We start from the raw sequence: 14,143 nt of genomic DNA, 5'->3' as shown, positions 1-14,143 counted from the left end.
TGGGAAATTCATGTTCCAGAGAAGTAGACTAAGAGGATCTGGATTCACATACCTGGCACAGCCAAGAGCAAGGATGAAACCCCACACTCTCAACCCTAAAACACTGGCTCTCCATCTTAACACCCATTACCACCAGCAATGCTCTCTAGAGAGGGGACTGCCAGATTTTTATCTGGAGAAACTGACCACTACAAGAGAACCTAACAAAGATAATGACATTTAGGGCCTCCCACAACTTCAGGGCCTGGTTGGTTCCTGTTACATTACTCTCCAGTGAAGCCTACTTAAGACATTGAAAGCAGAAAAAATTTAAAAAGAAACACCCACTATAATATCCTTAGAGAGATATTATATTACTACATCCATGAAATAAGAACAGCATGTTATTAAAAATAACAAAGGAACAATGAACTCAGAAAAGATTCCCTGGAAATTAAGAACGATAAATACCTTTTTGGGGTGAAAAAAAAAACTGAAAAATTAAAAGCTAAAGTTGAAGGAATCTCCCAGAAAGCATAACAAAAGGCGGGAAAGATAAGAAAATTCAAGAGTTATTCTGACAAGCAGGAATTCCAGAAACAGCGAAAAGATTAAAAAGACTGGAAGAAATTATCCGGGAACTAATAAAAGAAATCTTTCCTAGGACCAAAGGACAGTTAGGGCAACTATACTGCAAAACTTTAAAGGGCACCACTCACACTGAAGACTGAGTTTCCAAACAATGTAATCTTTACAATGAATTTTAGGGCTTCCCTGGTGGCGCAGTGGTTGAGAGTCCGCCTGCCAATGCAGGGGACACAGGTCCGTGCCCCGGTCTGGGAAGATCCCACATGCCGCGGAGCGGCTGGGCCCGTGAGCCATGGCCGCTGAGCCTGCGCGTCCGGAGCCTGTGCTCCGCAACGGGAGAGGCCACAACAGTGAGAGGCCCGCGTACAGTAAAAAAAAAAAAAAAAAAAAAAAAAAAAAAATTTAAATGGTAGTGTAACGTGTTCTATAAATATGGAATTTTTAAAAGGGGGGAAAATCTCAAAGGAGCTGGAAATGTTTGCCTCTGGAGAATGCAAGCCACAGATAAAGAAAAGTGAGTTAAAACTGCTCTTTTTCATTATAACCCTAAGAGCACTAAGGGATTTTCTGAATCTATGTATATGTTACTCCCCTAAAATTAAATTTCAAAATATATGTTTATAGATAAGACTATATAAACAAGTATGTTCAACCATCTCTCCTTGGCAGAAGAATCTAGGTGCTTCCTCCCAAACTTTCTCCTTTCCTGAATTTTCCAATTCTCTCTAATGAACATGTGTTACTTTTGTAATTAAAAAAATACACCTTATTAAAAATCCACAAAATCAGATACATGGGGAAAGAAGCGAAGGAAGGAAGAACTTTTATAAATATAAAACAAAAGAACCCCATATTCATGCTTGTACAGAAAAAAAAAATCCACCTCTTACCCCCACCTCCTAGATAGGGTTTAGCTCCTTCCCAAAACCCTGCTTCATACTACAGTCACTTCAGGATATGTGAGAAGTTACATTTCAAAGAACTTCGTAAATCCACATTCAATTGTGTGAAAGCACAAAGTAGCACTCTGAAGAAAGCCATTTTTACTCTGAAGCCCAGATCAACTAGTCTATAGTAAGTTTTCATGCATGTATCAAAAAGCTCATTCTCTAAAACGTATATTTACTGGATAAAGAAAGACCTTACTTTAAAAATAATCAAAAATCTCCTCACCTTGGGTTAAGTAAGAAATTGAAAGAGGAAGAAAGGAGCTTTTAACAAAATGTACCCTCACCACCCGCAAAGCAAGACCCAGCTGAAAAATCTGAAGTCTATTGACTAACACTATCCTGTGAAGAAAAAAAGAAGCACACTAAAGTGAAAATAGGTAAGTAACAGCACTAACCACAAATAAAGCACTGAAAATATTTGGTGGAAGAAAACAGCAATATTTTAAATAGATACGCCTATTTGCATTATTTTGTTAATTTGCAACATTATTCAGAGAAACAACATCTTATTATTTGATGTGTTAAAGATTATGATGCTTCTCATGCTAAAAGCCAAATAAGGATTAAACTACTGACCACTTTTGTGTAAAATATTAAAGAGAAGGGAATAAAAAAAGACCATTGTGATTTATACCAAACTTCTTTTGTTTGCTTTTAGAAGGGGTGAAGCCCTACGCAAATAGAAGTGCTTCCACGGTAGCAGTACTTGTTCCCAGGAAACTTGGTGCTACAGTACTTGAGCAGAACCACGAAGCAATTCTTCATAAAAACAGCAACGTCCCTTTCGTGGCTTGAAGTTCCGATCAATCCTCGAATCAGAAGCCTTTCTTGTAAAAAGTGCATCACTTAGTAACCATAGTTATTGAACCACACAGCTCTTTAAGACCCTCCTTTATACAATGCTACTCAACTACTATTAAACTTTCAAGTCATAATTAATGGCTAAATTATGCTATTACTGAAGGTAGCAAATTAAGTTTGAATAATCTTAACTGATTTTTAAAACAACTTCACTTTGATTTGCCCTAAGCCTAAACTTCACTAAATATTTTGACAACTAAAAGGTTAGATTTAGAGTTTACCTCTTCCCAAAAGTCTTAAGATAAAATACATTTCAGAGTCATACTAGCATTACTATTTGGGGATGCTAATTTACATTATTTTTCCAACTATACTGTAAAACATTCTTCTACATTACTAATGAAGACTGACCTCAGGGTTTCAAAAACTTTTTAAAGTTTCAACTATTTGAATATTACCTAGGCTTTTTTCTTTATAGTTAACATGAAGCTTTGGGGGAGAAATATGCTTTCAATGTTACTTTTTAAAGAAAATTTGCCTACCATCTTGCAGCTAATTGAGTTTGCTGAAATTAAACATCTAGTTTGATAAAGGTTAAGTACTTTTTTAGTTCACTCTAAAAATACTCATTATTTCCCCCAGTAAATAAACTAATCTCTATGTTCTATTTACTGTCACATCCACTATCTTCCAACTGTTTTGTTTTTTTTTTTTCTACCACTGTATCCAACAGATTCACCAGCATTTTTCTACCTAAATCACTGTGGCACCATGGGCCATTCTTCCCCGGGGTGCCCACCCACCAAGCAGAAGCAAGCATTTTTTCTGAGAGCTGAGGGCATACTTTTATCTCCTTTCTCCACTCAGCCTCAATCAGCAAGATAAATGGGCAGGGACAGTCCTTCCCTCAAACAGGGAAATACTCTGCTTTCGGATTTTTAAAACTGAAGTATAACTGACTTATTATATTAGGGAAATGTTTTGTGATTGCAATTTCAACTGTTTATGGTTATTTTTTTCTTTTGGCAGCTTAATCAACAGTTAAGGGCAATATTACAAGCGTTTCATTCTTAAAGGGAAATCATTTGGATTACATTTGATATAACAAGAAACCAAAAAGAGAACAGCCTTATTCTCAATGAAACTGTTCCTTTTTAAAACATCTAGTCTTTATTACGGTAACAATGTATACACTGTATGTGTTCATAGTCTTCTGCTGGGCAAGTGTTTGGGAGAAGAAGCAAGACCAAATTACGATAACAAGAAACAGTTTAATTCATCTCTTTTAATTGATACATGTCTGAAGTAGCTTTAATTAGGGCAGTGGAGCATTCACTTCTGAAACAAGATACATGGTCAATAGAAAAAGAATCAAACCATTTGTAGCAATTAATAACACCTGCAAGGTAAGTTCATTTAATGTTGGAATATTGGCTGAGTTATATGTTGCAGAATGCAAAAAATCTCTGAAAAACATACCTTTTTAAACTGTGAATCAAGATACTCAATAATTTTAATAAAATCCCAGCCACAAGAAACCTTGAATCTTCAAGGATTAAAAACACTGAGGCCAGTTATTCAGAAAATGATAGATAGTAGAAATGAAACAAAAATGACTTCTTAAAAATTAGAAGATTATTAAAACAATGCAAATCTCCACACTTCTAAAATTACTGGATGAGATTTCTAAAATCAAATTATAAGGTCCTATATGGTACATTTTACACAAGAAGTTCTTTGTATGTGGTAATAGTTGCAAGGCATCAGAGTCAATAAAATAAATCTGAGAAGTAAGAGCACTCCTTGTACCAAGAAATATTATAGAATACTAATTCAGGAAGTTATTCAGCAGCTTATAAAGAAATAGGAAGTTGTTGACCAACTACTTGAAGAACTATTTCCTGTAGGAAAACTATAAGACAGATGAAGAAAGCAATAATTCTCAGAGCAATAAAAGAATTCTTTTAAAATAAAGCTCAATACACAATGTTGAAGAAATTAGTTTTAAACAGTAAATTCAGTAGAACAAATATACCCAATATACAGACTAAGCTTTTTAAAAATACTTCACAATCATACCAGAACTTGAATATGTGTCATTGATAAATGTAGCCAGTACCATACTTCCTCCTTATCACTTGCCAACCTAAGGTACAAGTCTTCGTCGGAAAATCTCACTGACCTAGGCAGGGCTTTAAAAATCCCAATAGTTGCCTACCTATAATCCTTCAGTAATTATGCTGCCTTGAAACAATAGGATGGGCCAACTGACTTCAAAGTCATTCATCTAAGGTCGCAAGACAACAACTAGTTGTTTCCCTGCATTTCCTGACACGTACCAAATAATCAATGATTTTGCCTGCTTTTACTGACCAAGACACATCTAACAGGGAAAACATTTCTATTCCTGAAGGTTTGATATGAGAAAATTATTCCATGGTGTCAAAAATCTTCATGTTTCTCATATAATAAATCTACTTTTACTTCCACGTGAGAATCCCTCAAAAATCTTAAAGAATAATCATGTTTATCTCTCTTCTTCCCAGTTTTTCATTTCCATGGTAACCATTATCCATATGGCATAATTTTCGTATCATTTTGTCCTGGTTTACCTTTGCTACAGGCTCACTTGAGCGGGGTGCTTGGGGTGGTGTGGTGTGTGCGTGTGTATACCCTTCATTAATCCATCTTTGAGAGAAACACTTCTCAAAGGAAGAACCATTGGAAACTAAAAAATAAAGTATAGAACATTTCAGGTCAAAACAAAAAGATCATTCAAAATAATAAAAATGTAGGCCCATGTCACCTAGAAGCAATTATTACAAGATACAAAAGACTAAAAGAGGAGCATAAATGTTGCTCTTTAATCATAGACTTTTAGCTATAACATCAACCAAAGAAGAGAGGCAAGCCAGCTATTAAGCTGTTTAAAAATCTCCCCAGGTCAGCATGTGACCCAGCAGGGAGAGGTTCAAAAAAGTACAGCCTTTCTTTTTCCTAACAACCTGGTTTGTTTCCACTCCTTTCCCTTCAAGACACATCCCTCACAGCTAGTAGCTCTTTCAATCATTTACTCTGGATGTCTGCTTGAGAACAAATAATCTTGCTCATGCAGATGAGTCTGCCAGACTTGTGTGTACTTTCCAGTCTCAGGCCCTTTATTGTTCTGGTTGAAACCTGACCCTTTGAAATGGATACCAGGACACCAGAAAACGAATTTAAAATATAAGAAAAAAGTTGGAGGAAAAGGGGCAAAAAACTGCAGAAACTTTTTAAGATCAAACTTTTTCCTCTGCTCTTCTAAATAAGCTTGTCACAAAACTGTATCTTACACTGCAAAGTAACAATCTGCCCCCAAAGACAATCAATATAAAATACTAAGACACACAACAAAACAATATCATTATTGTATTATCTGATCTAATGAATAAATGTTACATTTCCCTTAGGAGTAGACTGTCAGGACAGATCACAATCAAAACTTGGACTGTTTTTTACTTTATTATCTCAACATGATTAAACAATACTAAGTAAGCAACTTTTTGAAAACATCAATTTCAGTCTATAATAATTACTTTTAGGAAACATTTTGTATATACTTATTCCAAACACACCAAATAAAAATATTAAGGTCCTACCTATAATTTCAAAACAAGAAGGGACGAAATTCTATTTTGATCTTTTCAGCTTCCATGAAATTTTGCCATTTTTTTAAACACACAAAAAAATAAGGCTGATAAAAACAAATAACCCAATGGCTTTGTTTTTGTTTTCCCAGAGAAGAGAGATTCTGTTTTGAAGGCCTGCTAGCTCGAAGAAGTTTGACACTGAGCTTGTATATCAAGCGGGAAAATTCATATTTCTCTTTACCCTTTGAGGGAAAAACAAACTGGTAAATCACATCAAACTGCAGCTAAAGGGTCTGTCATCTCACAACCTAAAGTACTATAATATTAGACTCCTAGGAAATTCCTCCTTATTTTTATAGTTCTCTTCTACCAGTAAAATGGTAGAAAAAGGTAAGTAGTACTGCACATACTCATAAACCTATGCCAGCCCCAAAACTCTCACAATTTGAAATTCTTCATGGTATCCTTTCAGTTTTGAGCTAGGCTAGTTAATAGGTTTGGCACAAACTCAAAAGGAGAACATCCAAATTGCCACAAAATAAAAGATTATTAAAAGGTTATGAACCAGGAATCCATAAAGCTTTCAAAACATTACCTAAAGAAGGTATTTAGCTCATACTGAACTGAAAAAAGAATTATGGAAGATATAACTGAGCTTGACATAAATATTAAGTACAATATAAAAATAAATGACGTTTTATATCTTTGTACCAGAAAATTATCTCCTACCATTATTTTCACTTACTTTAAGAAGTATCTCTGACCAGAAGATGTCTTTGCCATCTCCCAGCCCGCTGGCAGAGGTACGTCATCAGGTATCTCAAAAGAAGACTGTCTAAGGTGTTGAGCAGTGGGTGTAGCTGCTGGGCCAGAGACTACTCCCGTGGGTGTCAATGTCCCAGGAGATACGGCTCCCAGCTGCAGGGAAGCTGGAGAGGAATGAGCTCGAACATGCTGTGGAGTCAGGGCCCCTGCAGTGCCTGCATCAGTACTGGCCTATTAGGAATATTAAAACAAAGATTTCTTAAAATTTGTTTTCAAAGAGAGTCCCTTTAGATTTCTTAGATAGATATTTGGTTGCAATGAAATTCTAAATCCAAAGGCACATTTCAACATTTAATATTTGACACAGAGGAATACAGGTTTGCAGATGGATACTTTTAAATGTTTACGTGAAGGCCAAGGCAGTGTGGGTGCTTTTCCAAGTTCTAAAATGTTCTAGGTATAAACAAAACCCAAGGAATATAGCTATGGATTCTTTTTCTTTCTTTTTTTTAAACTAGGTTTTACATAGTGAATGTTTTTTCCAAGCCAAGTCCTAAACACACAACAGTTGTCATTTTTTTCTCACCATGGACAAATGTCATCAATAAAGCAACCATCAAAATTTATACAACTTTTAAGGAATACAAAAGATCCAGAAACATCCGAATATTCTTAAAAGCCTCCTAATGAATGAAATAAAAACCCAGCCATATATTTGTACCTAGATGATAAAGATGCCAACAATTCCATTACAATATAACTTAAGAATTTACAAACATATTTACAACTGTGTAGTAGCAGAAAAAATCCTGAACTCAGACCCTAAAGTTCTGGGTTCCAGTCCAAGCTGTCTAGTGTGACACTGAACAATATCATAATCTCTGAGCCTCAAGTTTTCTCGTTTGTTAAATAGCTTTTTTTCATGATGGAAAAATGAGTATATGAATTTATATCCAATAATTTGTGAACAATAGTATTTACAACCCACATTTGTAGTATTCATAATCTAGTACAGTTATTTAAATTCCTTAACTGAAGAGTTAGGGTTTATCAAAAAGTTAGAATTTCCTAGATTCATATAGGCAAGTAAGGAAGACTAAAAGCAATCAGCAGATGCATCTATGCCTTGATGTTAAATCATGTACATTCTGAGTTTCCAATCAGAATGAATTAGGACTCATTAGCAGAAATAAAAAGTCAAATTTATAGATGCACAACATTTGGATAAAAAAGGCATTAAAACAAACAAAACTACAATAGATTATGAATAGTATGAATCCATAAACTGCTGATATAAATTACTGTGCAATTATTTACTAGAAAAATAAGTATTGCAACTTTTAGTTGCAATTCTTTACGGCTTATAGATGCCACAAAATGGGGAATTCAATCTCCTATGGGTATTATACTTTCAAAACATATTAACTAACAGCATAGTCGTGTAGACTGTGGGGTGCAATGCCAACACATTTTTACCCATAATGAGTCCAGAAACTCATTTCCAGGGGTAAGAGAAAAAAGCATACCTAAGTCTACTTCTTACAAATTGAAGTATTTGGGGCAAGCTGCTAAATTGTTTTTCCTTCCTCTTCCTTAACGCAGGTTTTTGTCAGCAGGTTAAGTGAGTTTTTCTGAGTTCCAAAACCCCTTGGTCTGAGGCAGGAGAACACACCACAGGCCTGCTGCAAATAGGAGGGGCGATGGGAGTGGGGCGATAACTGTTCTTCCCACTCAAGTTACAGCCGAATGGACTAACTACATCGCAGTATTTGGAAAACCAATTAACTTCTGGACAAAGTTCCTATGCTGAAGTTTAGCCTGAAGCAAGCTCTTTTTAAAAAAGTAAGGAAAGGAATAAAAACCTACACTAAACAAATCTTCTGGGACAGGTCAGAATGTTAACACTTTCATAATAGTTTCACTTTAATGTTGGATCACGTTGACAAAGTAATCGAACGTTGTGTATGTGGAACAGCCATGTTCATATCCTCAATAAGAATTAAAGAGCAATGGCGAGCCTCGAATTAGTCATCACTTCCCAAACATTAACTTCTAATCACAGTTGAACTAGGCAGGACTCGGCCTATGAGTCAACCTGCAGTGCGTTATCAAAGGCTTCTGTTAAAACCAAAGCACGGTAAAGCTCAACTCAGGTCCTGCGCAACGTGTAGATGTGGCTAATTTAAAAGCATTTCGGCAAACTGTAAATAATAGTCTCCAACGGGGAAGCCAACACGTGAACCAACTAAGTTTGATAAGAGTAAGCCTGCCTGACTTCCAAGGCGCTAGGTAAGGGCAGGGGTGAAAGCACTAACTCCGTAAACAACTTCCAGGAAAGTCTGGATCCTGTATTCAGAAAGCGCCGGGGCCGCGAAGAAAATAAATGCTTTTGGGAGGGGGAGGGGGAGAAAGAGCGAGAAACTAAATGGACTGGTTCAACCCCCACCCCTAATCAACACTGGAAAACAAGAGAACAATTATTTGACTCCCTAGGAGACTGAAGTGGACCGAGAGGCCCCGAAGGAAAGGGGGCCCAGGGCTCAACTTCACAAACTCGGCCGCCGCTGGCAGCTCACCCACACACAGATGCCAGAGGCCCCCCTCCCCCTCCCCGGCCCCGCGGCGGCGGCGGCGAAGGGAGCGAAGGTGCGGAGCGCGGCGGCGCGCGCATTGTGCAAGCCCACCGCGGCCCGGGCCCGACTCTCCCCACCCCCTTCCTTCCTCCCCACCTCCCCTGCCACTCCCGCCAACCTCCCGAGAACCCCAGGAAGAAAGAAAAGGCAGGGAAAAGCACGCCCCCCGGGGCTGCAACCGCAGAGAGAAACTACAAGGGGAAAAACAAATCTCGGCCCCGGACTCCGGGAGGAGTGGGGAGCCCGTAGCCGCGGCCGGCGGGCGCCTCCAGTCCCCCCGCCTCTCCGCGAGCCCCCATCCCCACCTCTCTAGCGCTCCCGGAACCCCCCCTCCGCGGCCAGGGCTCGCGGCCGCCGCTCCCGAGCGCCCCCGGGCCTGGGGCCCGCCCGACGGGAAAGTGGGGAGAGGGGCGGCCAGGTTACCTGTCGGGAGTGGGACTTGGGCTCTGGAGGCTTGAAGAAGGAGTCAGGCAGCTTCCGGAGCCTCATGGGCACAGTCTGGGGCACGTTGGCCGTCTTGGGGTTCATGACGGCGTTGAAAAGCGCCTCCAGGTCGGTCTCCGAGTCCCCCCGGACGTGCACGATCTGGTGCCCGGCGGGGGGGGCCTGCGGTGCCGCCTGGGACCCCGGGGGTGCCGGCTGCCCGGGCCCGGACGGCGGGCCCTGCCCCTGGGGGGGCTGCGCGGGCGGCTGCCCTTGGCCCTGGGGGGCTGGCTGAGGCGGCGGCTGCTGCTGCCCGGGATCCATGGTTTCTCCCTCCCCCGACGCGCACCCCGACCAGGCGGCCAAGGGCTCCGCCCGGGCGCCCCGGCTCGACGGGCCGAGATGGGAGAACCGGCGAGGGTGGCGGGCCGGCGGCGCTGGGCGGCGGGAGCGGCGCTCGCCTTGCTCTCAGCGCCGGGGGGCTGCGCCGCGGCCCCGCATCCCCCGCCCCGGCGCCTCCGCCCCCGCCCTGCGCCCCGGCTCCACTGGTCTGGCGGCTGCGCTTCGGGAGGGGCTGCGAGAGACCCGGACCTGCGCGCCCGAGAACTTTTTTCCTTCACGCCCTTGACGGATGCCGGACAGCTAGTTGCCTTTCCCCTCCCCCTTTCTCTCTTATTTCCTCTTCTTGTTCCTTCCTTCCTTCCTCCCTTTCTTTTCCCCGGCGGCGGCTGCGCCCGACTGAGACAGAAACTCGCCTCAGACGCCAAAACTAAAGTTGAGAGAACCGCCCGCCCGAGCCGCTCGCGGCTCCGCCTCCTCCCGGCTCTTCCTTCCTCTGCGCGCCCGCCCGCACAGGATCCGCGGCCATCCGCGGAGGGAAACTTTCCCCTGCAAGTTAACTACATTCCTGCAGACTCCCGGCCTCCAACGCCCCTCCCGGCCGCACGTGACCAGCCCGCCAGCGGGCCGGGCCTCCACAGTGCTTCATGGGGCTGGGGCCTGGGGGCGGCCGCGGCGGGGAGCGTGCCTGGCGATCCGCGCCGGGAGGGCGGCCGGCCCGACGACCAACGTTGGGTCTGGTCTGGGTCGGAGCTCTGATCTCTGCGGCGAACGCGGCCGCCCTTGGCCGCAGGAAGTCCTCCCTCCCAGCCCGGCCCCTTCCCCGCCAGTTCTCAGGAAAGGCTGAAAGGTTTCCAGCTCGCCCCGAGATGCGAAACGGCCAAGGCCGAAAGAAGTTGGGAGGGGACGTATAAATCCACTTAAACCCTCCCCGCTTTTGCCCGACTTGACCAACTGGAGTGTCAGTGTGGGCTCAAATCCTCAAACTAGGTTGAATTTAAAATGGTACCCGTAACAGACATTGATTTTAATAAGGGTCCATTTTTTCTTAACATTAACTTGATTTTCTTTCCACTCAATATTCAAAACCCACTTGAAAGGGATAAACGATTTCTGTAATTTGAAGCTTTAAGACTAGATCTGTGACTCAGTGTGATTTACTAAATAACCAAAAACTGCCTTTTTTAAAAGTGAAAACTTTTTTAGTGCTCAGACTTGAAACACAGTCTTGAAAATCTCAACGGAAAAACTCAGTGTTTAACTTCAGTTGCAAGCATTCCTCGGTGTACCTGTCTTTCATCCTTGAGGGGATGGGAGCCTACCTCTCTTTGTTATCCCTGTGCCTGGCACAAGGGTGGATTCTCTTAAAGTTGACCGAATAAGAAATGAACGGGTGAGGAGCTCACCCCAGGCACCTGGTTCTCTTTGCGGCAGTGTCATATATGCAAGGAGTTCACTTGAAATCACTCAAAAGCAATGAAAATTTGTTGGGTTTTTTTTGTTTTTTTGTTTGACGGCGCCTCTTGCGAACCCGTGCCCCCTGCAGTGGAAGCACGGAGTCCTAACCACTGGACCGCCAGGGAATTCCCCAAAATTTGTTTTTTAATTCATACATTCTGATTTTTTAAAAAGCAGCTTTACTGAGATATAATTCCATACCATACAATGCGGCCATTCACGCAACCCAGTATTTTTCGTGTATTAAAAGGGTTATGCAACATCACTCTGATTTTAAATCCATTAGTTCATTCTAAAGAAAACTAGCTTCCTGTTTTAATGATTTTGTCTGCAACGCTAGTGAAACAGATGTGTAAACAGGATTAAACAAGGAAAGGTCCCCTGAGCAAAAAAATAAACTCTTCCTCCAGCCAGGACATGCCCTGGATAAATCTGAAGAGGGATCTGTATCACTCGGTGTGGTGGGGCAGGCCAGGGAAAGAGCCTCAAGATTTTACGGCAAGATTCTAATCAACTGCTCTGGATTACACTTTCATCTGAAGAAAGGGATCTGCCTCCATGATGCCCATGACTGCTTTTTATATTTATCCCCACCCCCATCTCCAAATGTCAAGTGCGTTTAACCACAAATTTATAGGTTCTGGAGTTCCAGAGATCTGAGTTCAGATCCCAGTTCCACAATTTACTAGCTCTGTGACATCGGACAAGTTACTTATTTCCTATTCTTTAATTTCTTTAATATTGGGGTCAGGTAATGGCACCTACTTCATATGTTGAGACAAATGAGTCAATGGACATAAAGCAAGTACTTAGTGCAGTTTTGGGTGTGTGGTGAGATCCACATAAACGTCAGCTATCGTTGTTTTGCCGTGTTCACAGATTACTTCACATGTAGTGACATGGCCTCTCCTTTGCAGCAGTCCCCCTCAGGGACCCTGTTGGCAGTCCCTTCCTGTCACATCTAATAATCAATCCACACAAACAAAGCCTTTGGGCAGAAACTATGCATTAAAATTTCCAACTGAAAAAAAATTTTTTTTAAGAACCAAAGTTATTGAAAACCTGGGATTGTAATGGAAGCTGTCCCTTCACTAGAGTATTTATTACCATGAACACTATAATTAAAGGGCTTAGCGTACAGCAGAGGTTGCTTTGTTCAATATTGTTTCACCTGCCATTCAACTGAGAACAAAATTACTTTGATAAGTGGATTTAAAGGCTGTCTGGAGTGATGTTATGTTCTGTAAGCACCTCTGTAGCATCAACCAAGATTTTGTAATTGAATATTCCTGATCTACAAAATTTCAGTCACAGGTTAGTAAGGGATAAAGATAACATAGATTCAATCCTTCGTCCCCTCTCTTCCTCTCCAGCCCCACTTTTAGAGCAATTATCAATCCAAGGCACCTTGAGGTACAGAGTTGCCTTCTTCATACAAAGACCCAGGTTATCCTGGATCATTTTCAAGTCCATGTAGATCACTATCTGAAAACACTAGTGTTACAATGACTTGCCTTCTCAACTACAATGGCCCCTCTTCTCTACTTTATCTGTCCACACCCCACCATCATCCAGAAATACTCCAGTTGTGAAATCAAACTATGTTATACCATTCCCTTAATTACTCACACCTCATTTATTATTAACTTCTCTCTCTTCTACGAACCTATCACTCCTGTTTTCACTTCCTTCCCAATTCAGTTTAGAAATCATAACTCATTGCTTCAGCCTCTCATAATCATCTGTGCCCTCAATTCTATTGCCCCATGTATTTCTGTTCACTCATGGCTTCAATAGCCTCAAAGCTTCTGCTTATTCCCTTCTGTTTCTGGATCTTCCTACTGTCTGCTAACTATAGGAGTGGATGAAATTGAGATGAAACATTTGTGTAAGTACTTGTAGAGTGCTGATTATGTGCCAGGCATTGGTAGTAATTGGTATAATGATGCCTATTTCAAAGAATAACAAAAATTAAATAAGTATGAATAAGTTTTTATTATTGCATCATGAGGATTAAGAAGGCCCAAGATACAGTTGACTTGGTATAATTGCATGAAGAGAAATTAAGGAACAGCTTGCTGAAGAAAGTTCTGCTTGACCTGACAGTACTTCATTATTCAACTCAGAGACATTATTTCAGAGTTCTCCACTTTAATATTTAGAAGATAATTTGTGTGTATTTGTGAATTAACATAGTCCTGACATTATTCTTTTATTCTAATTCATGTTCTAAATACTCAAATATAAAATGTTTATTGCCACAGCCTTTGTTGATTGTCATGTGTGTTCCACATTAGACACTAATCAATAATTATGAGATAAGTCTCTGGTTTGAAGGAGATTCTTCTACAATAGCAAGAAACAACTGTGAACAATAAGTGGATATGATAATGATCAGGAGCCTGGCTGGTTTTGAACACTGTTTCAGTCTAGTTGTGGATAGAAGGGATTCCCAAATCTTGTAGCCCTACCTCTACTTTAGAGCTGTAAGCTACCCACTTCTTAAATAGTACAAATTACTGATCTTATTATTGAACAGATATAAGCAGAATTGGAAAAGGGATTTAGCACACAGGTG

General features: G+C 41.2%; 1 protein-coding gene across 8 annotated transcripts in view; it reads right to left on the bottom strand.

Annotated features, from left to right (window-relative positions):
- Nucleotides 1–10,092, bottom strand: part of YAP1 (Yes1 associated transcriptional regulator) — a 107,701-nt gene extending 97,609 nt beyond the window's left edge. For all 8 annotated transcript variants that reach the window (XM_067750812.1, XM_067750817.1, XM_067750815.1 and 5 more), the window contains exons 1-2: nt 9,769–10,092; nt 6,693–6,943 (exon numbers count right to left, since the gene is read on the bottom strand). In XM_067750812.1, the coding sequence (XP_067606913.1) occupies nt 6,693–6,943; nt 9,769–10,092 (575 nt within the window). The remainder of the gene's footprint in view (nt 1–6,692; nt 6,944–9,768) is intronic.
- Nucleotides 10,093–14,143: the final 4,051 nt, after the last annotated feature.

This window comes from Pseudorca crassidens, chromosome 9 (genome assembly GCF_039906515.1).
Source record: "Pseudorca crassidens isolate mPseCra1 chromosome 9, mPseCra1.hap1, whole genome shotgun sequence".
Lineage (NCBI taxonomy): Eukaryota > Metazoa > Chordata > Mammalia > Artiodactyla > Delphinidae > Pseudorca > Pseudorca crassidens.
Note: the sequence above shows the minus strand (reverse complement) of the source record. Positions and strands in the feature narration are given on the sequence as shown.